This window comes from Neofelis nebulosa, chromosome 7 (genome assembly GCF_028018385.1).
Source record: "Neofelis nebulosa isolate mNeoNeb1 chromosome 7, mNeoNeb1.pri, whole genome shotgun sequence".
Lineage (NCBI taxonomy): Eukaryota > Metazoa > Chordata > Mammalia > Carnivora > Felidae > Neofelis > Neofelis nebulosa.
The window spans coordinates 33,564,130-33,587,936 of NC_080788.1; the positions used below are offsets into that span (position 1 = coordinate 33,564,130).

General features: G+C 39.9%; 1 protein-coding gene across 8 annotated transcripts in view; it reads right to left on the reverse strand.

Moving 5' to 3' along the window:
• NEO1 (neogenin 1) overlaps nucleotides 1–22,802 on the reverse strand; it is a 237,793-nt gene extending 214,991 nt beyond the window's left edge. For 5 of the 8 annotated variants that reach the window (XM_058737116.1, XM_058737114.1, XM_058737113.1 and 2 more), the window contains exon 1: nucleotides 22,570–22,800. In XM_058737116.1, the coding sequence (XP_058593099.1) occupies nucleotides 22,570–22,696 (127 nt within the window). In that variant the 5' untranslated portion in view covers nucleotides 22,697–22,800. Of the gene's footprint in view, nucleotides 1–22,569 lie in introns of all 8 variants that reach the window. The other 3 variants (XM_058737118.1, XM_058737117.1, XM_058737115.1) reach the window with 2 other exon arrangements.
• Between the last annotated feature and the right edge of the window lie 1,005 nt (nucleotides 22,803–23,807).

A 23,807-nucleotide genomic window follows, 5' to 3' on the forward strand; every position in this document is an offset into this window, starting at 1 on the left:
CTGCAGGGAGAAATTTGTTGAAATGGTATATTAAACGTTGTTATAGGAAGAGGCTTCTTTCACTTATTAATTCTACCATTTGTCAGTCAAGAGTTAGTTACTGTTTATGAATTTTTCATTTGAGATTCTAATTTTGGGTAAATATTTACTGAGAACCTACTATTGCCAAGATGCTCGTGGACCACCTCCCCCAGCAGATGGGGGGTGGGGGAGCATAGAAAACAATGCTATCCCCATAGAACTTAAAATCTTGTTAACTCTCCCAGTATGGTAAATTCTCATATACTTTAAAAAGTATATGAGGAGGATTCCTCTCTGATCAACTAACTCCGCAACTCGCCTGGAAACTATTTCTTAACACTTCAATCCTCTTCATGCACAGAAGGCCTTGCTTCCTTACTAAGAATATTCACCTATTCTCATGCTCCTTCCCTCTAGTTAAAGAGTGACCTTACCACTCTTCTCCGATCCAATCCAAGTCTTTCTATTTATGCTCAGAACAAGCCCCATATTCCCCAGGAAACTTACACTGTTGACTATTTCATTTTCTTTGTATATTCAAACTACCCTCCCACTGCCCTCTAGACACACTCACAAATCTCTCCCAATTAAACATATACCTCACTCATAGTAGACCTCACCCACATTCAAGTCATCCGTCTTCACAGCTAAATTTCTGAAACTTTTCAGTCTTCACTTCCTCCATTCCCACTTATCCCTCAACCTGCTTCCAAATTCCACTTAAAGCTGTTAGCAAGGCCACCAATAACTTGTGGATAGATAAATGCAAAAGACATTCTCCTCTTCCAGCAAAACCTGAGACTCCTTTCTTGACTTCTATGATACAACCCTCCCCCTGGTTTTCCTATTTCTCCACTCGCCTCTCTTGCTGTGTAACAGCCATCCTTCTCAACTCAACCACTCTCTAAGCAGATAACATAAATCTACAGCCCGTGTCTTCTATTTTCCAGATTGGAACCAACGGCCCCCTGGATAACCCAAAGGCCTATCAAATTCATTAAGTCCACAATTAAACTCATGCTCTTTTTGTCCCCTAAAAACTTATTTCCTTGCCAAAATACTACCATCCATACTGCAATATAAATCCTAAAGAAACTGAGGAACCATCTTGGACATGTCTCTTACCACAATATCCAATCCATCACTAAATTCTATTTTATCCCCTAAATATCTTTCCACTCCATAAACTTTTCCCCACCTCCGTCATCCTAATCCAAGTTATCTTTGTAGACTCCCCAGACTAACGTAATGGCCTAACTGAGACAACACTATGACCACCACCCACCTCCACACACACAAACACACTCAGGTTTTTCCTTGCATGTATCATAATGGTTAGGTTAGTTACCTTTTACTGAAGTTTCAAACTCCTTAAAGCTAGGCAAAGCGCAAATCACCGGTTCACATATAGTCCTTCCCCATCTTATTCCCACTGGTGTCTGAACCTTACCAGGACAGGGTTTAAGTTTTAATCGTTCTCATGGCCCCAATATAGAGCTTGGCATGCAGTATGTACTCCTAGAACTTTACCGAGTGAACCAGTCTGAAATTCACTGGGAAAAAGATTATTTTTAAGTTTATATACGTAAGACCTTCAGTTCAACTTTTCATTTATGTTCCCGCTACCAAATGCTGAAGCAGTCAAAAAAGCAAAAAACTTTTAGAAATATATTATAATTTTGAATCTTCCAGATATTCTATTAATGGAATATAGTTCAAATTCCAATGACGTTTTATAGTTGAAAAACTATTAACGGTCATTAGATGTGATTATTTCCATGTAAAAACAACTAAAGTAAAAGACTTCCTAAGAAATGGAATTCTCTTTCAATATTCCAAATGTTCATGGTTATAAAAAGATATTTCTCAAATACAAATGAATAAATAGCAACTACCCCATCATATGGATTATATTCTTCCTTGGAGAGGAAGTTCATCTTAAAATACTATTCCTTTAAAATCAGAAGCAATATTCTGAGTTTTTCCTCAGTCAAACTTAGAAAATATGTCCCCAGCTTTGTGTAGAAGAAACCACTCAGATGCTCTTAAAATGCAGATTCCCAGGATCCTGAGCCAAAAATTTTGTCTCAGTAGATGTATAATGATGCCCTGAAAGTAGTGACTACACCTGAAGAATCACTCAGTCATGTTGCCATTGGCTGAAGGAAAACAGTGCCTGTGAAGATCTCAAACTAGTCTTACAAGATACTATAAATACCATTGATGTTTGGGAGGGGAAAAACTCACTTCTATTTTCTTCTATGATTCATTTTCATCATGAAATTATCCTGTGTTATGGTACACAATAAATGTTCACCAAATATTTCCTGAACTGAACTACTGAGCTGAATTACCTTCATATAAGTCATATTGACAACTTATAAATTATACATTTAATGTAATTAAAGGTATTAATGGCCTACAATATCTCACAAAGCACTCCACTACTTCCAGATGTTCTAACACATGAAAAAGTGTGAAAGCTATTGCATTAAAAACTGAAAACTTGGCAGCAACTGTACTTTGTCATACCAAGTTTATAACATTACATCAATAATGTATTTAACCTAAGATAAACATGTAAGAAAATTAACTCCTATCATGACAAAGCATTAGTCAGGAAGACTCAATTTAATAGCCTTCCCTAAATTATACTATTCTTGTTGGATGTAAAATGAAGACAGCCAACTCTCCTTACAGAAATAACCTGATTCTTCTTGAAACAGCATAATGAAGCTAGCCGTTTTCTTTTCCAATCCACCTTTTGGCCGCAGCTGCCTGCTTTTCCTAATTCCTTCTTTATCTGATCTATCAAACCACTTCCAAAGCATGATTTCCAGACTGGCAAACTCCACATATAAGGCTAAAGCAAATTCCTAATTCTTCTTTCCCTAAGTAAAAAGTTGCAAAATGAATATATAATGCTTCTACTTTTCTGTTTCATGTCCTACTTACTAAATTCTGAACTGGATTCCTTATTAGAGGGGAAAAAAAAAAAAAGCCATGCCATCCTCCTTTCATATGTGTAACACAGGAGTAAATTGAATCATATAAAGAACATAAAACCTTACATTTGATAATATATGATCACCTGGTCAGAGAACAAACTGAAATGTATCATATATATATATATATATGTATATATATATACATATATATATACATATACGTATACGTATATACACATATACATATATATACATATACGTATACGTATATACACATATACATATATATACATATACGTATACGTATATACACATATACATATATATACATATATACGTATACGTATATACACATATACATATATATACATATATACGTATACGTATATACACATATACATATATATATACATATACGTATACGTATACGTATATACACGTATACGTATATACACGTATACATATATATACATATATACATATATATATATGTATACGTGTATATACGTATACGTATATATGTATACACATATGTATATGTATACGTGTATATACGCATACGTATATACATATACACATATGTATATACGTATACGTATATACACGTATACAGATATATGTATATGTATATATACGTATACATGTATATACATATACATATATATATGTATATGTAATAAGTAACAAAATCAAAATTATAAATAAGATTTTAACTGGAACATTTTCCACATACATAAAAATTATTATCAACATCTTGGGGCGCCTGGGTGGCTCAGTCGGTTCAGTCCAACTTCAGCTCAGGTCATAATCTCACAGTCCTTGAGTTCAAGCCCCAGGTCAGGCTCTGTGCTGACAGCGTAGAGCCTGGAGCCTGCTTCGGATTCTGTGTCTCCCTCTCTCTCTGACCCTCCCCTGCTCACACGCTTTCTCTCTCTCTCAAGAATAAATAAATATTTTTTTAAAATTTTTAATTATTACCAACATCTTTATAAATATTCATTTATATTCAACAATGTAACTAACGGGTTAAAAAATCAAAATTTGAAATGAACACTGGTGCTTTCATTCTCCCAAAGAAAAGTCTCTCAGCCTCAGAGAAAGGTATCTCTGCCACAACAGATACATAATCTCTGCCCATGTCTGTAATCCCAAACAAAACCTGGCACAGCCCTGGGAACACAGCATTCACAAAAAGGTAGAATAAAAAATGCCCCATTCTACCAAAGAGTTCCTTTCATATAAGAGTTAATTAGTTCCAGGGTGCCTGGGTGGCTCAGTCAGTTAAGCGTGCAACTCTTGATCTCAGCTCAGGTCACAATCTCACAGTCCATGGGTTCTAGCCCCACATCAGGCTCTGCGCTTACAGCATGGAGACTGCTTGGAATTCTCTCTCCCTCTCTCTGCCCCTACCCCACTCATGCTTTCTCTCTCTCTCTCTCTCTCAAAATAAATAAATAAACTTAAAAAATGTTTTTAAAAAGTCTCTTAAAGTCCTTCAGTAATTGCATTATTATAATCTATATGTACATAAAAGTAAAAAGAAAATAATAAAACTATTCTTGAGTCAGACACCAAACCAAGCCAAATGAAAAAGACTAAACAATACACAGTGTAGATTATCAATTCAAGACAGCAAAACTGAGCTCATGAATTTAACCGATGTCCACCCAACACTCCACCCCAATAGCCACTGAAATAACCAAAGGAATAAATTTAAAAAAAAAAAAAAAAAAAAAAACCTGGGGAAAAAGTCTGTAGCCCACTGAAAATCTCAGAAGAGTACCAACCATGTATGGACTAGGAAGTCGCTGAGTAAAAAGGCTGACAAAGCATTCATGTTGCAGATAATGTGCTAAGTAAAGTTCAATGATGGAGCAAAAAGAGAAGAGGCACTGCTAATGCCACAACCAATTGTCAACATTGAGTTATAATTTTTTTTTTTTTACTTCAGCACTGAAAACAAATGCTTTAGCAGTAAACCTCCCTGTTTCCCAGCTATCTGACGATACTTTGTCCCTAATCTCTGCAAATCACCAAACCAATGATCTAGCAATGTAAAATTACTGCAAATCTAAAATTTTTCATTTTTTCATCTGGACCTGAAACATGAGAACAAGACTCCACACAAGTTCAAAAGAAACCACCTCTACCAGCAACACTGAGCATACACAGACACCATGCCATCATCACAATTACCAGCCCCCCATCCCCCCCCCCTTCCTGGATACCAGAAAAGACCCAGAAGCTACAGGAGTGATTTTTCTATTAACAGGAGCAACATTTTTCCCTGGAAAATTTAGTGAGAACAAACTTTCAAATATCATTAGAATTCTCAAATGCAGAAATCTCAAGTATAGAAAGTCCCCCAAATTTAAGAAAATGCTGTGTATTTGAAGAGAGAGCAATCTGACATAAGGGAAGACTGCTTTCAGCCACAAAACTGAATGATTTTTCAAAAAAATACAATAGGGGCAATAAATTGCAGATTGCACATGACAAAAAACTAGACAAGCTTGAATATTCCTCACAGAACACAATTAAGAGAAAAGATGAAAGGGGCATTGTGAGAGTTCAGCTCCCAGAAATGACAGATTAGGTGGTTCAGACCAAATCTTCCACTGGAACGACTGGGGGCGGGGGGGGGGGGGGTGGGGGGGGAACAAAACTAGACAAAATAGAAAATATCTGTGTGAAGTCAATCAAAATGATAAAGAATTAAGGGACCAATATCAGGAAAATGAGAAAATCCAAAGAGACAAATCTGGTATTTGAAGCTGTTTTTTATCTAGAAGTATCTGCAGATTCTAAAGGCCACTACTGCTGAAGAGCCTGAAAAGATGAGCTTAGCTTCTGACAAATTCAATCCCTGAAGGGACAAAAATGAGTGAGGGCTGTCAAGGAAGAGGGTAAACCCCTTAAGCTGTGGATTAGGACCTCAATGGGCTACATCCAAGAAGTAAAGGTAAACCTAAAATATTTTTTTTAATTTTTTTAATGTTTATTTATTTTTGACAGAGAGAGAGACAGACAGAGCATGAGTGGGGGAGGGGCAGAGAGAAAGAGGGAGACACAGAATCTGAAGCAGGCTCCAGGCTCCAAGCTGTCAGCACAGAGCCCGACACGGGCTCAAACTCAAGGACCACGAGATCATGACCTGAGCCAAAGTCAGACACTCAACCGACTGAGCCACCTAGGTGCCCCTAAAATATTTCAACTCATAGGGTCTGAAGCTCCATTTTAAGTAATTTCAAATCCAGCCCTGAAGTGATCTGACACTGTCAGTGTCTCTAGTATAACCACATACCTGAAGAGAAGCAATGGCAAATCCTTTCTGGAAGAAGACAGCATCATTCAAACTATTTCTATAATTTTTCATACATAGTTCCTGGCCCTCAATCACAAACAGGCACATAAGAAGACAAAACAACCCCCAAATAAGGAGAAATAGCAGACATAAAAGCAAACATGCATGGGAATACATATGACAGAATGGGTTAAAGGAATAAAAATACAAGATGGGAGAATTTCAGCAGGAACCTAGATACTACAGAAGAAAACAGAATGGAAATTCTGTAACTGAAGAATACAATAAATATAATTTAGAAATCAATAAAAGGAGTGCTACCTCTGGTTAGAATGTAGAAAGTCACAAGAGACTACTGCCCTTACCCTAATAACCAAAACAGGGCAGATAAGCCACAAAAACCAGTCATTCTGAACCCATCAGTGTGATGAGGATTCAAAGGCCTAAGTGAACTAAACTCCAACAGGGAAGAATACTTAAAGAGATAATGGCCAAGAATTTTCCAAAACTGATTAAGTGATCCTATAGATACAAGAAGCTCAACAAGCAGGATAAATACAAAGAAAATCACAAGTAAGCACATCACAGTCACATTTCTGAAAACCATGGACAAAGAACAACTCTTAAAAGTGATCAAAGAGGGAAGAACATTATCTACAAAAAGAAGAAATTAAGACTTACAGCTAACTTCTAATCAGAAATGATAGAGCCCAGCAGACAATGGAATGGCAAATTTAAAGGGCTGAAAGAAAAAACTATCTACTAGAATTCTACACCCAGTGCTTTCCACCCCCTGCCCAAAAAATTGAAGGTAAAATAAAGATGTTTTCAAACATGAAAAAACCGAGTGAATTCACCTCCAGCAGACATAACTCCTAACTAAATACTAAAGGATATTCTCTAAGCCTAAGGAAATGATCCCAGATAGAAGCTCAGTGATGGGGAAGGAAATGAAAAGTAACTAAGGAAGTTAATATATGGATAAATCTAAATGAATAATGACTTATGAAATAATGTCTTATAAGCCTTAAATATAAAGAGAAAATACATAACAAGAATAACAAAAATCAGAGGTGAAGAACAAACAGAATTAATGTATTCTAAAAACCTCACATTGTCCAATAAATGGGAAAAGTAGTTAAACATACATTTGGGAACCATTAAATGAAGAGCAAAAGAATATAATATACATCCGGTAGAGGTGCCTGAGTGGCTCAGTCAGTTAAATGTCTGACTCTTGATTTCAATTCAGGTCATGATCTCATGGTTCATGGATTCAAGCCCCAAGTCAGGCTCTGCACTGGCAGCATGGAGCCTGCTTGGGATTCTCTCTCCCTGCCTCTCTCTCTGCCCCTCCCCAACTCATGCTCACACTCTCTCTCTCTCTCTCTCTCTCAAAAATAAGTAAAAATTTTAAAAAAGAATATATATAACTGGTAAGCCAAAAGAGAAACTGCACAACTGAAAGTAATCAAAAGAAGGCAAGAAAAAGAGAGAAAGGAAAACACAGAACAGGCAAAGCAAATAGTAAATAATAAAATGGAAGCTTTAAAAGCCAAATATATCAGCCAAATATACCACTAATGTATCATTAAATGTAAATAGACTGATCACTCTAGTAAAAGGACAAAAACCAATGGACCAAATAAAAAAGAGAACCTAACAATATGCTACACCAGCAATATAAAGACTACAAAAAGACTGAAAATAAAAGGACAGAAACACTTAAACCACTAAAAAGTCAGCTGATAGGGCCATATTAATATCAGAAAAAGTAGACTTTAAGGTAAATAGCATGATTTTCACCAGAAAAAGATAATGTTCCAAATCTGTATTCATCTAATAATACAGTTATTAAGTGACACACACAAAAAAGGAGAAATAGAGTGTCACAGAGGGAAGACATTAGAGAGCAAATGTCTCTGGAATTCCAGAAAAAAAAAAAAAAAAAAAGAGTATAGGTAATAAATAAAATTGTCCTACCCCAACAGAGATGTGTGCATTCAGAACAAAAAGACTCACTAAACAGAGAAATCACATCATACGGACATTTTAAGTTAAAAGAATTCAACCATATATGGTGAGAGAAAATGTGAAATAATACACACAGAACAACTCATTCTACCTGCCATTCAATATGAACATGCAATCTGAGACATGAACTTATTCTCCCAGATGAGCTCAGCTCCAGTGGGCCCTAGTACGAGCATCTCATCACACCACAGTTCTAGAGTTTAAAAAAAAAATGTTTTTGAACAATATAAATGTAAGTGTTCCTCTTTGTTCATACTTAACAAAGGCAATAATCTGTTCCAATGCTAGAAAGAAAAACCATCTATACCCTACATACTGAGAGATGAAGTATCAGCCTCCAAGGTGGACCTGTCTAAGGAATGTTAAAGGGAAATGTAAAAATAGGCAGTCTTCCCTTTACTTACAGACTTTAAATCTAATGTCTAACTAAAATGAAGCTCCACCGTACCAGGTTGAAAAAAAAAATCAATTAATAAACTCCCACCTAGTCAGAGCCTGGTGAAATTTCTAGATCTCAAAGTCCACACACTAAAAAAAATTCTACAAATATACAGATTAAAAAATTAAAGAGATCTAATAGATATTAATACTATGTACAACATTAAATGTAGAGAGGAGGGAAAGAACTGTCCAGGGAGTTTTGAAAGAAAAAGACTATGACACAGGAATCTGATATCAAGATCAAGTTGTCGTGCATATGCAGAGACAAATTTTAAAACTTAAATGTGCACAAAATGGAACTGACTACCAAGTTATTACCACAATGTTATCGGATACTTCTTACCCACAAATTTTAATGACTGACAAATAAAACTAATTCTGAAGCTGCAAAATCTCTACTTAACTACAGCTACTCTGAAGAAAGAAGTTCACTTCCCTACAAAGCTTCCACAAAAATGTTTTAAAAACAAACATTTCTTCAAAAGTGGAAAAAATTAACTTCTCAGAACTTCACAATACACATTATCCTGGATCTTATTTTTGTAACTTTGAATAAACTTCAGACAAATCAATGTTTCATAAAAGATGCCTATAACATCTACCAGGAGATAAACAAAGTCTTAAAAAGCAGGTATGTAATGATAAGGTTAATTTTCAGGTGTTAAATTGCAATAAACACTGTCTCCAGCTTCTTTTTTAGCATCACAATCTTTACAAGATTATCTGGCCTAGGACCTTCTTAGCAGGTGAGAAATCACCTCTCCACTTCATAACAAATGATAAACTTCAGAATAAAAAAAAAAAATGAACCTTTCAAGAAATAGTTTACTGATCAAGAACATTTCAACTGATTTTGCCTTGACTCTGCCTTGACCCCTATTGCTCTTTACTTCATCCCCCTTGCCAAAAAAACTTACCCATCTAAAAAGCCTTCAAAACCAAGTCAAGTCCTACCTCCTCTAAGATTTTAACTAAATACTCCAAACTAAACAAATCCTTGTCCTCAACATATGCACCCTCATTTAACAATCTAATTATATATACGGCCATCAAGTAAAAATATAGAGCAAATTACATAAGCACTATCTAATTTTCACGTATTTTTAGCTAGGCTCTCCATCCAGTTTATAAAATAAAAACAACAATAACAGTGGTTTACATTTAATGAGTGATCAAGATAAACTAGGTTCTGTTCTAAGCACATACATATATTTACTCATTCACCTTTTACCTCAGTCCAGCAGGATGGTAAGTGAATATATATACATATAAACATACACACACACACACACACACACACACACATATATATATTTTTTTTTTTTTTTTTAATTTAAAGTTGTTCAGAATGGTGTTTGGAAGCCTCCCCTCTCCTTGCCTAGCACTCTAACCCAGGCTATGCCATGCAAGTAGGGAAAAGAACCAATATTACTTTTGCACTGTCCCATTTAGTCACACAGATGTTTGTGAATAAGATATCCACAGGTGAAATGAACTTTATTGTGTTACATATCTCTGACTCTAGGTCCTTTTCTTCTGTAGACAGGGTAATATTTCCCTTCCTTTGGACACCCAACTATGCTCAAGTCTTTTTGCCCTCTGTTTTCTTTTTCCTTCCTCAGTGATATGATCTAGCCTCATGACTTGAAGCTCTATCCATATAATTCCTGAACCTACATTTAAGTTTATCTATTTTGAAGGGGGGAAGGGAGGAGCAAGAGAGAGAGAATTCCAAGCAGGCTCCTCACTGTCAGCACAGAGCCCAATGTGGGGCTCAAACTCACAAACCAGGACCTCATGACCTGAGCTGAAGTTGGACGCTCAACCAACTTGAGCCATCCCCAGCTGCCCCCTGAACCTACATTTCTAGCCAGGGGTCTAGTCATGTTTCTCACTTGAGCCTAATTCTGTAATGTCTTTACAGAGATGTTCTGTTGGCACCTCAGGCTCAAGGTGTCCAAAATGGAAATCATACCCTGTCCCTCGAACTTGTCTCTCCCGCTACATTCTTAATCCATTTTCCACTTGAAACCACTTAGTACCTTGAGCCAAACTGACATTCAAGTATTTGGTTAACTGAACTTACTCACTGTGAACCAAAATTGCTCGTCCTGTCTTAAAAGAGGTATTGGATCTGTTTCAATTCCTATTTTTCACTCAAATCAATGAATAAAATATTTAACTTATTTCCCTTCAAAATAGAATAGTTTGAGAGCTTACGAAACCATATTAAGTGAACATGAGCAGTGGTCAGCAGAAGTCAGATAAGCAGACTGACTTGGTTTCTCAGTTCACTTCTTCATTAAGTTGAAAACTGCAAGCAACCATGAGAGTTTTAACAATTATAAAATTTTAAATTGTTCCCATTCTTAATTATGTATTGTTTAATTTATGTTTATAAGTGAACCTATGATTCAAGAAATAACATAGGAATATGAACAAAAAACCTGAATAGACAATTCTCAGAAACAAACCATGAATAAAAATCTGAAAAGATGCTCAACTCCATTAGCAATTTTTTTAAGTTTATGTATTTATTTTGAGAGAGAAAGTGGGAGGGGCAGAGAGAAAGGGAGAGAGAGAATCCCAAGGAGGCGCTGTACTGACAGCCCAACACAGGATTCAATCCCAGGAACCGTGAGATCACGACCTGAGCCAAAATCAAGAACTGGATGCTTAACTGACTGAGACACCCAGGCGTCCCCATTAACGATTTTAAAATATAAAATTTAAAGAGATAATACTTTCTTCACCGATCGAACTGGCAAGACTAATAAGTCTGAAAATAACTAGTATGCTGGCAAATGTGTGGGGAAACAAGCACTGTCTCACTTGCTGCTGACAGGAGAATAAGTCAGTCTTTCGGAGAAAAATTTGGAAAATAACTATCAAACATTTTAACACGTGCTCTTTTACCCTACAATGTCACAACTACAGACTTATTCTATAATACATTTGAACATATGCACAAAGACATCTGTACAAATGAGTTCACTGAATATGTTCACAATAAAAAAATGGGGAGCATCAAAATGAAACTGGCTAAATAAATTTTTTAAAATCTATAAAAATACCATACGGCTATCAAAACAGGTGTGATAAATTTATATGTACTCACACGGAAAGATGTCCTTAAAGCAAGCTGGAAGACAGTATGCACAGCACAACCCAACTTGTTAGTTTATCTATATATTAATTATATAAATATTATATAGTTCAGATAATTGTACATATAAAACAGAAAGTCCATAGCTATTAAGAGTGATGATCCCTGGGGAAAAGGCTGAAGTGTATGATTTCCCTTTTTATTTTACATAAAAATTAAAAATTCATATACATATTCAATACATATTTTAGCAACAAGGGTTAGAGATGCTGCTAGTAAGGATAAATTCCACAGCCAGAGGGGCAGGGACCAGCAGAGCAGGAACCCTGCCCTGCCGCCTCACCTCTTCCTATGCACATTTCCTGTTCGTTCTCCCACCTCAGGGGTCAACCCAGCCCATATTAGTTTGAGATGAGATGAGACTCCAGAAATTTCTTTTTTCTTTTTTGTTTGTTTGTTTGTTTGTTTCAGACTCCAGAGATTTCTAAGGGAAGATATATCTCCCAGTCAGCAACTACCTATAGTATGAGGGGAAAAGAAAGAGCAAGGGGCAGGCAAAATCCATTAGCAGTGACAGGGTAAGAAACTTTCCCTAACATAGCTGAGACAATTATTTCTGTTTAGGGGAGGTCTTATTTATAATCTTATTTTGAATCTTCCTCCTTACAAAGGACACAACTTGCTGTTGTTAAGGGGCATTCCCAAGATAGCTTCTACGCACTTTTGATCAGCAATGGAATTAGAAATCAGACAGTACAATCTGTTAGAGCTGCACGTGAATTAAAGGTAAATAGGCTCTAAACAAGGACCTTTGGGATTCTGAGAAACTTACCTACTTCGTTGCACAGACTTTGAAAATTATTTCTTTTACTCCCTAATCTTCAGTTATATTCTAGGGGTAAGGGTACATATTGGTTGAATTCTATGTAGGTGAGGTAGATTATTAATAAAGGGGTTATTGCCGTAAGAAGCGTACCCAAAATCCCTTGGATACTTAAGGTAACACTACATCAATTTAACACAATAACCCTGGGGTGCCTGGGTAGCTCAGTTGGTTGAGTGTCTGACTTTGGCTCAGGTCATGATCTCACAGTTCGTTGAGTTCAAGCCCCACATCAGGCTCACTGCTAGCAGCCTGTCAGCACAGAGCCTGCTTCAGAGCCTCTGTCCCTCTCTCTCCGCCCCTCTCCTGCTTATACTCTGCTCTCTCAAAAAATAAATTAAAATACTAAAAAAATAACACAATAACCCCACCTCAAACTTGTAACAGATTCAAGAACCAGCAAAAAAAATTCCTTAAATTTTACAAAAATTTTAATGTTACATTAAAAGTTATGCTATGAATAAAAGGTTATCAATAAAACATAATTTGTTATTCTGTCCCTAAATTTGTACATTATAATGTTACCAACTTAACTATACCTTATGTATATAAGGTCTGTATGTATATAAACATATAATGTATATATGTATATAAATATAAATATATCTAAGTGATTTCTTTAATTCACTTACTCTGCAGCTGAAAAACAAATATTCTGTATCCAATTTCCATGTAGTATCATGTTAAAAATTCCCTTTGCCCAGGACTTATCACCAAGTTTTACTGGCTATTACTGACCAATAATAAATCCTGAAAACCAGTATAATCAATCTCAGGATTCCTGAGGTCATGGAAGTAGCTGCACCCCCAGACAGCTCACTATTAGCATTCTCATATATTCAAACATTCCAGTAACCATAACACTCAGAGGAAATGAAAAATAACCCCCTCTGAGAATTCTAGTCTACCGACTTGGTAAAACTAAGTTAGGACTACTCTAACGCTATAGAACCAAAATTACGAGAAAAGTAGCACTATTACTTGATTAACAGTAATACAGTGATTCCAGAATTTGTACTTCCACCTACAGCAGTAATGACACTTTCTCCCTCCAAATTATCTATTATCTCTGAGTACGTCTTATCTCTGCTATTAGACTAAGGCTTCCTAAGGAAAGAAACCATTAGTACAATTCACCTTAGTATCTCCACAGAGCATAATTAGCCATCAATATATTTGCAACTAGCCAAATTTACCTAAATTTTTAGTTTGGGCTACAGAAAAACCGTCTGACTAGAAAATTAAATTTAAAAATTCTTGTTCTAGGGGTGCCTGGGTGCTCAGTCAGTTATGTATCTGACTCTTGGTTTCGGCTCAGGTCATGATCTCATGGTTTCGTGGGTTCAAGCCCCACGTTGGGCTCTGTGCTACTTGGGATTCTCTCTCTCTCTCTCTCTCTCTCTCTCTCTCTCTCTCTCTCTCTGTTCCCCCCTCCCTCTGTGCCCCTCCCCAACTCATGCTATCTCTGTCTCTCAAAATAAAGTTTAAAAAATAAAAATTCTTGCTATAAAATAATTTTAAAGGGCTTATTTTCATGGTTCATTTTTTAAAGTTTTTTTATGTTTATTTATTTTTGAAAGAGAGAGAGATACAGAGTGCAAGCAGGGTAGGAGCAGAGAGGGAGACACAGAATCTGAAGCAGGCTCCATACTCTGAGCTGTCAGCACAGAGCCCAATGCAGGGCTGGAACCCATGAACTGCAAGATCATGACCTGAGCCCAAAGTCGGCTTAACCGACTAAGCCACCCATGCACCCCTTCATGGTTCTTTTTAAGAAGCAAAAAAACCACACGTCTGATTTTCAGATTGCCAACTACTAACTCCTTTCAAGAAGAATTTAAGTACTAATGTCTACAATATAAAACATCCATTCCTCTCTCTCCCCTTTCTTTACATAAGGGAATCCAAAGGAGGAATCAAAATCGGCTGGTTTCAGTCAGATCTATAACCTCGGCAATTTACTTTGTGTCACTTATAAGCCTAAGAATAAGCATCTAATGTTGCAAGTAACACTGCAACTTAAAATATCTCACAATTTCTTAACACTTAAATCTTCATTTCTTGAAATCACCAATAAATCCATTTTTACACAAAATCACACACAATCCTTTACAAGCAACTTAAAAGATTTCTCCAATCATATCCAACTTCATACCAGGAAAAAAAAATGTACAATAACACGACCTCTAAAGAATGACAAAAGGTTAATTCTTGCATCCACGAACAGAAATGATCAGTGTTCAAGCACAAGAACTAAATAGAGGTCATTTAGATATCCACCACTCAATTTTATAGACTTCAGAGTTATAGAAACTTGAAGGTAGAAAGGACCTTTGAGATTACCTATTAATTTGGTAATTAACCCCTGCAGTTAACAGATGAAACAGAAAAGCTATAGGACCTGCATTTTAAAATAATGGACTTAAGTACTCAAAGTTCAAATCAGAGGTGAAACTGTCTTGCAAAAGTTGTACAAGTCCTAGTAAATGATATTATTCTTAATGACATCATTGCTCTTCTATAAAAAATGCAACCAGGGGGCGCCTGGGTGGCGCAGTCGGTTAAGCGTCCAACTTCAGCCAGGTCACGATCTCGCAGTCCGTGAGTTCGAGCCCTGCGTCGGGCTCTGGGCTGATGGCTCGGAGCCTGGAGCCTGTTTCCGATTCTGTGTCTCCCTCTCTCTGCACCTCCCCCGTTCATGCTCTGTCTGTCTCTCTCTGTCCCAAAAATAAATTAAAAAACGTTGGAAAAAAAAAAATTAAAAAAAAAAATGCAACCTTGACTCTCATATACACACAAAAATTATCTTTTCACCAATAACCCCATTTGTGGGGATCCAAAATATAAAACGAAAGACCACAGGCAGGAAGATGTCCATGACAGCATTCTTTATTATAGCACAATTCTAAAAACAACTTCGACATCCCTAACAGGAGAATACCAGCAGAGGTATGCAGTGTCATAAAGAGCATAGCTTTGGAGCTGAAAAGACCTGGATTCAAATGCCAACTTCTTCACATTTGTAGAATGGCTGGATATTACCATCTGCCTCACAAAGTGGCATAAAGAATCAAATGCATGTAAAAGAGTTTGGCAAAATGCCTATGGTTCAGTGAGTGTTCAATAAATATCACTTTTATTGGTCACTATTAATGTCATATTCATTCACTGGAATATTATACAGACATTTTCAATAAGGGTTACAGGAAAATCTATACATACTGGAAAGATTTCCAACACATTGTTAAGTTAAAAAAAAAAAAAAATCAGGGTACCTGGATGGCTCAGTCGGTTAAGCATCTGACTCTTGATTTTGGCTCAGGTCATGACTTCATCTTTCATGAGATCAAGCCCCACATCAGGCTCTGTGCTGACAGCGTGGAGCCTGCTTGGGATTCTCTCTCTCTGCCCCTCCCCCAATCATGCGTGTGCACACACATGCTCTCTCCCTCTCTCTCTCAAAATAAATAAACTTAAAACATGAATACACTTATTTAACAAAATGAAGTTGGAAAGCAATAGATAGTATGATCCTGCTTATGTGTAAAAAATAAAACTACACATACATATGTAAGGAGAAAATATGTAAAAATGTAAGGAGAAAAATGTAAGGAGAAAATATGTAAAAATGTAAAAAAATGTAAGGAGAAAAAATACTCAAAGTGGTTATTTATGGGTAAAATCGGGATTTGTTGGTAGAAGAGATACTTTAATTCTATGTTGTTTTACTTCAAACATATATTTAATTATTCTTAAAATAAATTTTTAAAAATAAAATTATTTAAGGGGAGCCTAAGTGGCTCGGTCAGTTGAGGGTCTGACTTCAGCTCAGGTCATGATCTCACGGTTGGTGAGTTTAAGTCCCACAGCGGGCTCTCTACTATCAGCACAAAGCCCTCTTCAGATCCTCTGTCACCCCACTCTCTCTCTGCACCTCCCACACTCACGCTCTCTCAGAAATAAACAAAAATTAAAAATAAATATTAATCAATTAAAGATAATGTAGCAACCAAAACCTAGCTGGCATAACCATTAAGGAAGAACATCTACATATAAAGTTGTACATATACTATGATTATAATGTAACAATGATGTGCCATATTAACAGAAACAAGAAAGAAATATACCAAGATTACACCAGTGGTTCTAAATGACCTTTGTCTCTATATCCAAAAAATTTTAATCAAAAAACTCTTTTCATTCTAAATGAATCCAAAATTTGGGTTATATTGTAATATTTTTCACTGGCTTGTGTTCCATGGCAAAGTCAATGTTTTAAAATCATAAACACTAGATTTTTCCTAACCTCAAGTAGCTAATCTGGTCAATCTGATCTTATCTATGGTCATTTCTTCTGTTCTCCTGTTACTGATGTGATTTTACCTAGAAGCCAAAATACGTACCAACGACACAGAAATCACTAATAAAATACAGTGTTTGGGTAAAGACTATTAAATAGAGCCCAAAGCCTCCACATGTAATGAGATTAACATTATCCCAATATTTGTTATTAATGTAGAGAAAACTTCTAAAGAAACCAACAATGATCAATTAAGCCAACAGAAAAAAAATCTACACTTTCAAAAATTTAACAGAATTACCGTTTTTAAAAGTTCATAAAGAAATATTAAAACCATCCCACAAAGATACAGTACTTTACAGTTTGTAAGCAGTTTTACATTTCATTTTTCTGAGAATCCAGTTACATAAGCAAGGTATTATTCTTGCCTGCCTATAGCCCCCATCAGATACAAAAAAGCATGGAACCAGGAGTCATATCCCAAATCCTCTGCTCATACCCTAAGTCTTTTTTCTCTATCCCATATCACATACGAATTTTCATACGGTCTGCTAAGAATAGCCACATTTCTTATCTCCTCTGAACATTCCTCCTGGAAATCTACACTCTTTTATACCTCATCCTGTTAGGCAAGCATCAGTCTCTATTTACAGAAGACTCAGTAAAATCACTGATCTTCCCAAAGATGACAAAGGTAATAAATGCTAAAACCATAGCATATCAAGAGGATGACCAAACTCACAAAGGGGCAGAAAACTAGGTAATGTGAAGAGTGGCTGAAGGAATAAAGGACAATTAATTTAGAAAGGAGAAGCGGGGGAGGGGCTTCTGGGTGGCTCAGATGGTTAAGTGTCCAACTTCAGCTCAGGTCATGATTTCACGGGTCATGAGTTCGAGCCCCGCATCCGGCTCTGTGCTGACAGCCTGGAGCCTAGAGCCTGCTTTGGATTCCACGTCTCCCTCTCTCTCTGCCCCTCCCCCAGTCGCACTCTGTCTCTCTCTCTGTCTCAAAAATAAACATTAAAAAAATTTCAAAAAAAAAAAAGAAAGAAAGGAGAATGAAGGGAAAGTGACATTCTTACACACAAATGTTGTGATTAGACACATGAAAGGCCATATATAAAGAAACCAGTTGTGCTATATGGCCCTAAGGGGTAGAAACAAAGGCAATTCAACATTCATTCAACAAACATTTACTGGTTACCCCTTCTGCCAGATGCTTATGCTACACTAGCTACACAAAAGGTAAATAAGAGAAGTCCCAAACCTCAAGAGGTTCAGACTACTGGAGGAGACAAGAAAATACCACAAGACAAAAAGTACTCAAAAGCCATAGGAACACAGAGAATGAGGACTCTACCTCTCTTTGGGCAGCGGGATGGTAGAGAAAAATTCACGGAATGATGAATAGGAACTTCAGAAGTAGACGAGGTGGGAAGTGGCGTTAACAGGAAGAAAGGACAGCATGTCAAAGGCATGGGAACATGAAGCCCTGCAGTAAATCTGAGGTGGCAGAACACCAGGTACACATTACAGGTGCCAATAGGCGAGGCTTTAAACTGGGGGATGGGAGACGCCTGTGGTAAAAAACACAAAGGGCCTTCACAATCTCCAGGCCAAGGAGTTTAGACTCTAACACTCAAGCTGTGGAACACTAATAAGAGGCTAGAAGTAGGAGTGTGGCAAGCTCAGAAAAGGACATAAGAAAACTCATTCCAGCTGGAGGACAGATGTCTGGAGGGTAACAGTGGAGATAAAGAGATTAATTATAAGACCACTATTGTTAGTCTCAGTAGAGATGATGAGGAAAAGATTCAGATTGAAGAAAGATCTAGGAGGTAAAAATCAAATAGAAGTATTGGCTATAGGAATGAGGGACATGGGAGGGTCCAGGATGACTTCTAGACCTCAACTTAGGTGAATGGCAAACAGAGATGCCCAAGACAGGTAACACGGGAAGACAAGTCCATGCAATCATTCAAAAATGTGAGAGCCCTGGGCCACGAACTGGTTTGTTATTGTCTAGAGAAAGGGGATGAAGGAAGGAGGAGAGAAGAGGAACAAAAATGAGTTTTACCTTCAGTATCGTATGATGTAAGGTGCCTGTTCAGTGAAGCTACTGAGTCGTACATAAAGAAAAGTGGTCTAGGAGAGTCATTAGCTTACAGGTAGCAAGTGAAGACAAGCAGAATGAGATCAACTTTGATACCCAAATTTAATGAGGAAGAGAAAGAAAACTTGAATAACAACTGATCACAAAAGTAAGGGATGAATTAGAGATAGGGTGATGTCAAAAAAGGCCAGAGAAAAGGGGGGAAAAATCAAGAAGGGTGGGAAGGGTGAAAATTAAAGTTAAATGTACTGCATAAAGCAAAGTTTTACTAACAGAAGTTATTCAAAACAGGAATAGACCACCTTGTGAGGTAATGAATCACATCACCAAGTAAACAGTGCATACAGAGTCATCTATGCAAGATGCTGACAAGAGGATTCTTCCCTTAAGTGAGCAATTAGGCTACAGGACCTCTACAGAAAACCTCTGATGTCTAGGTCAAGCTAACCTCACCACCATTGTGGCACTGCATCAAATACTTCTTTGCATTCTGACCAAGGAATGGAATACTGGACTACCCTAATAAAAGTTTTTTTAAAAGGTTTCTACGTGTTTCAACTAACTCATAAGCAACGAATACTGGATTAAAACTTCACGAATTCTGCTCTTGGCATACAGAAAGTTGCTGGACAAAGTGTGGAAATAGCTGATCTAGTCTACTTTATATTCAAACTGATTTTACCTGAGCTGACTTCCTAACTTTCCCCATTCTTGCATCTCAATTCTACGGAATGGCCGTTCCTTAACCCTCACTCTGATTAGAGAAGACTTGCACTGCTCAGGCAGGCTGCTCTGCCCTGATGTCTTTCCTTAGGTCCCTACCCATCAAATCTCCCCTTCCTTCCTTCCTAAAATAGTGTGCCTAAATGCCTAATCATTTCTAACCCTCCACCACAGCTGACCATTTTCTATCACCACACCAGTTCCTCCCCTTCTCTGTCCTCCTCAACGTGTACCCTAGACTGGAAAGCCACTCCATTTATCCTGTTGTCCCACGCTCTATAATTTTCTCCTTTTCCTACCAAATACCTCCATCCCCTACCACCTACTCACTGTAATCCCCTACAAAAAGGTTTCTGAGTCTACTCCTCTACAAAAATAAAAAAATTAAAACCACTGACAAATGACATGTGATTTACTGACCACTTGTTTTCAGTTGCCACTTACTCAGTTTTCAATTCCTTTGATCTCTCCACAGCGTATGACAGAACTGACCAGCCCCTCCTTATTGCCGTTATTCCTTTCACTTTTGAAATGAGGCAAGGTGGCTTGGGAAAAGCACTCTGAACCAAGAATCCGATCTGTGTCCTGGGGCGCCTGGGTGGCTCAGTCATTTAAGCATCAGACTCAACTCAAGTCATGATCTCACAGTTCCTGAGTTCGAGCCCCACATCAGGCTCTGTGCTAACAGCTCAGAGCCTGGAATCTGCTTTGGATTCTATGTCTCCCTCTCTGCCTCTCCTCTGCTTGTGCTCTTTCTCTCTCAAAAATAAATAAACACTGAAGGAAAAAAAAAAAATCAGATCTGTGTTCTAGTTGCCACTATATCACTAACTAGTTGCGAGCCTCCCAGCCTCCAGTCCTACTCACCCTTCAGATCTCACTTCTCAGATACTCTGACACCACAATAGGTTAGGTCCCTGCAGTATACACTTTCTCAAACACTCTTCTTCTCCTTTCTAGTGTTAATCACAATTACTTAATTACATAATCAGCAGTTTAATGACTATCCTCCCCACCCACTCACCTGACTCAAAGCTCCAGGAAGGTAGGACACACATTTTAAGCAATGCCTGCACCTCCTCAGCACAAAATAAAAGCTCATCAGTTGAATCAATGTTGAAATAGATATTTCAACCACTTCTAACAGACTGCTTACATTACTTTCATTAACCTGATAGAATTATTAGCACTTTACTTTCAAAATTACTGACAAAATTCTAAACAAACTCCACCAATTACCTAACACATATATAATATGAACTACATATAAATTAAGAGCAAGAAGGAATTTGCCTTCCAAAATAGTTACATGTTACTTGCCCATCCCCAAGAATAGAAAGGTTGGATCAGTTACCTACAGTTCAGGCCCAAAATGTGTATTCTGAACTAGGTACAGGCTGAATGTGCAAGTTTGATACTAAAACCGTTGTTTATACTGCTGTTTAGATAATGCTCATTGGTATTCAGAGTCAAAGCTTTCTTTAACACTGACAAAAGCCATGAGCTAATAATATTCTGCAAGAAAATCAAAAGAAAGTTTATCAGTAAAGTTACATTTGCAGCGTGATTTTAAACCCTATTCACTATGAATAGGAAAAACAAGTAAAGGTTCAGCGATTAGAAGCTGCCACTTTCCCCATCAGATGACTTTCAAATGCAAATAGTTCAGATATCATACTAGTAGGTGAGAGTTTTGTCAAGTTTTGTGATATACCACCTTGGTCAAACAATTTAAACAGATTATATGCTAATTTGCCCTTCAACTGCTGCGTGTGTCCCGCTTCTTCTCTACGTATTACGCTGTGAGGTCTACAGGCAGGCTTGGCGTTTGGTCCATTCGCTCCCTTAAATAAACAGGGATGCAGGTAATTTCAATAATCAATGATATTTAAAAATAACACCTGAAAAAGGCTTTTCAGGCTAAATATATGTATTGCCACTGGGAAACATAAAGTACTTAAAATCCAGTGTTTAGACAATTCCCTGGGTTAAGAGCAATCACCAGGCGGTAAATATCCTCGTAACCCCCAGGAAAGAAGAGGTATCTCATAACGGAAACACTAACAGATATAATCAGTTGGAGCGGTTCTCCAAGGCGCCCTCATAGTAAAGTCAACAACAGGGGTTGTGAGGAGGCAATTGTGCCCCTCTGACACCCTCTCTTCCGCAGCCTCGGGGCTACAATCCTCGCACGAGGAGTCCCTCGAGATCAGCCAGCGCTTCCCTGGGACTTCAGCTGGGAAATCCCTGGCCAGGGAATGGGGAGTTCAAGCCCCCCCTCCCCCTTCCTTTCCTGAAAATTAATGAATTGGCCGTGCGATTGTTTATTTAATGAGGTGTGTAGTGGCCTCTACTGGTGCTTGTGTGAGCACAAGAATGTCCCACTCTTACAAGTGGGATGAGCCTGGGGGAGGGGAGGGAGGCGAGGGGTGAACCTGCCTCCGGGTACAAAGCGCAGAACTAGACCCGGGAGCCCCCGACGCGCCCCTGCGGCCGCCCCTCCCCCGGCGGCGCCCCCGCCCGCCTACTTCACTCTCCGCCCCGCGCGACCCCCTTTCTCTTTGGCAACCTGAGCCGCGGCAGAGAAGTTCCTGCACGTTTCCTCCAGGATCCTAAACAAAAACACCGCAGCCGCCGGTGCGGGTGCCGCGCCCCCGCCCCTACCCCGTTCCTCTAGGGCCCGCGCCCCCGCTTACCTGGTGACTGCGGCGGGGAGCCGCTCCTGGCGGCCGCGGCGGGCGCCGGGCGCCCGAGCAGCAGCAGGCAGCAGAGCCAGAAGGAGGAGGTGCCGAGGAGTCGCCGGGCTCCCCGCTCCGCCGCCATCTCTGCCCCGCGAGCGGCGGCAGCGGCGGCGGCGCCAGCGCCGCGGAGCCCTCGCCTCCTTCCCTCCCGCGCGCTTCAGCCGGTCCCTCGTTGCAGGCTCGGCTCCCGCGGCCGCCGCCGCCGCTGTTCCGCCCGGCCCGGCCTGCGCGGCCCCTCTCGCGGGAGGGGAGACTCGGGGGCGCCTCCCTCCTGCAGGGGGGCGGAGAGGGGAGGAGAGCAGAGAAGGGGGAGTCAGTACATTCCGGACCGGGGGTGGGGGGGGTCGGTCTCCAGGTTCCAGGCGCCGCCACCCGCCGCCGACTCCGACTCCACACACCAGCGCGAGGGGGGCGGAGACCGCGGGCGGCGGGGGTGGGGGGCGGGGGCCCCGGGCGCGCACACCCGCGCACGCGCAAGCGCGCGCCTCTCTCGCCCGCACCCCCTCGGCTCCGCGAGCGGCCCGCCCCCGCTCCAATCCCGGCTGCCGCCTCGCCGGCCGCGGCGGCGGGCCCGCTCCCTTCCCCCTTCCCTGCCCGGAGCCGCGGACTGTCGCGGGGCGCGCGCGCTGGGCGCTGCTGCTGGCGTCAGGGAAACCCCGGAGAAGCGGATCCTCCTCCTCCCCGGGGCCGCCAGCACGCCGCAGCCCCTCGTCCCCGCGCGCCCCCGCCGCCTTCTCCTTGCCTCGGGGAGCAATCTCCCTCTCTCACCTCCCCTGACGCCTCGGGCTGCGGAGACTTGGGGCGAGACGCGCTCGGAGCCTAGACTTGTCCGGGAGGCCGGAGCGGGCGTGCACCTCTCCTCAGCCTGGGCCCAGGGCCTCTATATAGGGCCTCAGAGGAAACCGAATGGCCTCCGGGAGGAAACCTGGGTGCACAGAGGGTCGGCGCGGGGATTTATGTGCTCGCCAAAAACAATAGCGATCCCGCCCGGCTCTTGCTGGGACCTGGCGCGGCTCCCGTGGGAGGGGGCCCACCGCGCCGCTGCTGACCTCCAGCTTCCAGGCCGGGCCGCCCTCGCCGCGCGTTTCCCCGGACAGGGCCGGGGCCCGCGCCCCCACCCGCGCCGCTCGGCCCGGGTCCAGGGAAGCAGGGCGCAGACAAAGGTGCCCGGTGTCCACCCCTCCAGCCCGAGC